Genomic DNA, 3,070 nt, shown 5'->3' with positions numbered 1-3,070 from the left:
CTTAGATGAATGCGGCCCCGCGCGCACCGACTCGCACTCGAGAGAGGACGCGCACTCAGTGTGCCACCATAGGACTTGGACGAGGCGATCGAGCGCCTGGCGGCTGACTACGAGGGGAGCGAGGCGGACCCGCGGCCCTCCTCTGACGAGTCGTCTTCATCCACTCAGCTCGGGTCGCACTGTTCACCAGGGGGACCCGCGGCCCTACTTTCTCACCGGCGCGATGGACGTCGCGCTCTACGACGAGCAGTGTGAGTTCGCAGACCCGTTCGTCGCGTTCCGTGGCCGCGACCGCTTCGTCGCCAACCTCGAGAACCTCGCGGGTGAGAGACGCCCTCCCGCTTGCAATCCCAGCTGGCCCTGGATCAGCCGAGGTGGCTGGCCGCGCAGGCGGCTTCATCACCGAGTCGTCGACGCGCACGCTCTCGTCCGAGATCGAGCGGGGCGACGCGGCCGCGGGCGTGCCGCCGTCGTACAAGACGAAGCTGCTGGTCAAGCTGCGGCTCGGCCTGCCGTGGAGCCCGGTGCTGGCGTGGCCGTGGGGCGTGGAGCACGTCTTCGACCCGGCGACTGGCCTGGTCGTGCGCCACCTCGAGAGCTGGGACGTGAGCCCGCAGGAGGGCATCCGGCAGCTGGTCAGCCCCGGGGCGGGCAGGAAGGTCAAGTGAGGTGTCTCTGCGTGACGCTCTGCGCTAGCCTAAATAGACCGGGCAGTCTGACAAGGGCGGCTTCTGCGTACTTTAAGCTCTGCGCTTCCGTCTCGAAAAGAAATCCGCTTGAGCGACCCTCCCGGCTGGCCTGGGCGTGCAACTTCAGTCGGCCTCAGTGGCGCGTGTTCTCACCAGAACAGTGCCTCCGCGGCGCTGCGGCGGCGCCCGAAAGGCCGATCCGACCCGGCAGCCCCCCGGAGCGTGCATCCAAGCGTCCGCCACCGCCGGCTCAGCCCCGGCTCGACATGACTCTGGCCCGCGCGGGGTCGCCGACGGCGCCGAGTCGGCGCCAGAGGCACGCCCGGCGGTCGGATGGTCGCCTCGAGCGCCGAGCGGCTGCCGCCACGGTCACTTACGCTCGAGTTGCGCCAGGTGCGCCTCTCGGCGGCCCGGCGCGGCCGCACGTGCTCTCTGTAGATGTCTGCTCTCGCTCGACGGTAGGCGTGCTCCGTGCTCTCGCCCGATTCTCTCCCTGCCGCCGGCCTCCGCCCCCGAGCGACCGCCGCCGCACACCGACTATTGCCGGTATGACTGCCGTCCCTCACTCAGCCGTCCGTTTGTCCTCAGCGCTCGCACGACCGACGTTCTTCCTCCTCTGCGGCCTCGCTCGGGCCCGCTCGTCGACACGCGCAACCAGCAGACGCCCGTGTCGGAGCTTCTGTGCCGGCTTGGAGCTTCCATCGCTGATGGGGGCACGCCCGGCCCGGCACTCTCGCACACCGTGGAGCGCGGCACCGCGCGCGCTCACGCCGCCCACCTTTGCTGCCTGCGCAGGTGTGGCTCTGTCCCGGCGGCCCACTCATCGAGTACCTCACGGCTGCGCGGCGTCCGCACCACCGCGACCGGTGCGCCATCCCACATCACGCCTCTCGCCGACGTCCACCCGCGCATACACTCTCTCACTCTGTCATGAGTAGTCTTCAATCGACACGGTCTCTTGGAGTAGTCACATCAGCACCGGCGCCGGCACAGCGCACCGCTACACTCGCCTCCGTTAGGTTGCAAACATCGCCCTCAACAGCCGCTTGCGCCTCACACTATCCGATCACGTCCGGGGGCAGTGTCGCGTGAGCCACAGCCTAGCACCGACGCCAGGCTCTTTTAGCTCTACGTGTACGTCAGGTGTACGTGTGTGTGGGGGGGGGAGGGCGGCGTAGTCAAAAGAAAAGCCTAGTCGAGAGAGGCTAGTAGCCCCTTCAGTGCGGGCTCCGTACCCGTCTTGTCCTGGCATATCAGAGAGGCGAATGGGACAGGGGTTGAAGGGGTACTTCGTTGGTACCCGGCCGTTTTTCTCGCGTTTCTCTACAAAACTGTGTCCGAGCCGAAGGCCCGAGGCGAGGTGAGCTCGACATGCGACCAACGTGGTCCCGCACACGAGTGCTCGTGCTCGCACGTGCGGCCGCCTCTCCTGCTCGACTACTCGTGCTCTGCCTCTGCGCGCTCGCTGCGTCCGTGCCACTGCTTCGCTGCCTCTCGCCGCTGCTCCTGTCCTTGACTGCGCCTCGGGTCGAGGCGCCAGCAGCAGCGTCAATGGAGTGGCTGGTCCACACTGCAGCAGCGCCGCGAACGGACGCGAGAACAAACACGGAGGCGACCGTGCCGATGAGCGCGAGCAGAAGCAGCGGGAGCGCGGGGCAGCACGATGGGTCGGGCAAGACCTTGGCCCAGCGCCGCGCCTTGCCCATGCTGCCGCCGCCGCCGCCGTCGGCGTCGCCGACCACAGGCTCGTCGGCCGGCGCGGCATCGTCGTCGGCGGCAGGGGCTGCCGGCGCGGGCACGTCCTCGTCGTAGCCGTCGTCATCGGGATCAGGAGTGGCGTATCGCGCGGGCGACATGCCGGCGAGCTCGTCGACCGTCGAGTAGGTGCCTGCGACCGAGCACGGGGGTGCGTGACGCTCGGACCGACGCATGGGACCGGCTCTTCCGCGCGTCGAGAGCGGCGACGCTTTCGAGGCGCGCGGCAGAGGCCCGCGGTGTGCTTCCGAGCGCGTCCGCGGCCGCGACGCGGCAGCGGGAGGTGCCCCGCCCACCAAGGCAGCCGGCCCGGCCGCTGCGGGGCCGTCGCGGGGGCGCAGGCGGGCGGGGCGACCTCAGATTTCGCGGCTTGGAGCGGGCGCCGCCAGCCGGGGGGTTGTGCTCTCTCTCTCTCCGTCTACGAGAGCGCCGTCTCACATGTCGCGTCTCGAGTTTGTTGCAGCTCCGCAGCTAGCGCGGGCTGCCGGGACGCACCGCTCGCGCGTTCGGCACACTCGGTGGGCGCGCCCACCGAGTGTGCCGAACCAACTGGAGCGAGTAGGCTCGATGCCGTTCTCGAGATGGAGCTGCAGAAAGTACGCCGCCGAGCGTGCCACCGAAGGCGT

At 69.2% G+C, this 3,070-nt stretch overlaps 2 protein-coding genes across 2 annotated transcripts; both read left to right on the top strand.

The window, feature by feature from the left end:
* Positions 1-190: 190 nt before the first annotated feature.
* On the top strand, positions 191-668 carry EMIHUDRAFT_123202 (hypothetical protein; the record flags this gene model as incomplete). Its single annotated transcript, XM_005782051.1, has 2 exons — positions 191-323; positions 391-668. Coding segments are annotated over 2 exons (411 nt in total), but the record flags the coding sequence as incomplete, so codon positions are not given.
* Positions 669-841: 173 nt separating this feature from the next.
* EMIHUDRAFT_460703 (hypothetical protein) lies at positions 842-2,014 on the top strand (the record flags this gene model as incomplete). The annotated part of the gene is made up of 4 exons (XM_005782050.1): positions 842-1,151; positions 1,278-1,402; positions 1,485-1,555; positions 1,709-2,014. Coding segments are annotated over 4 exons (665 nt in total), but the record flags the coding sequence as incomplete, so codon positions are not given.
* Between the last annotated feature and the right edge of the window lie 1,056 nt (positions 2,015-3,070).

Source organism: Emiliania huxleyi (genome assembly GCF_000372725.1).
Source record: "Emiliania huxleyi CCMP1516 chromosome Unknown EMIHUscaffold_1942, whole genome shotgun sequence".
In the NCBI taxonomy this organism is placed as follows: Eukaryota; Haptophyta; order Isochrysidales; family Noelaerhabdaceae; genus Emiliania; species Emiliania huxleyi.
The sequence above is the reverse complement of the archived record's forward strand: the minus strand, read 5'-3'. Positions and strand labels throughout refer to the sequence as shown.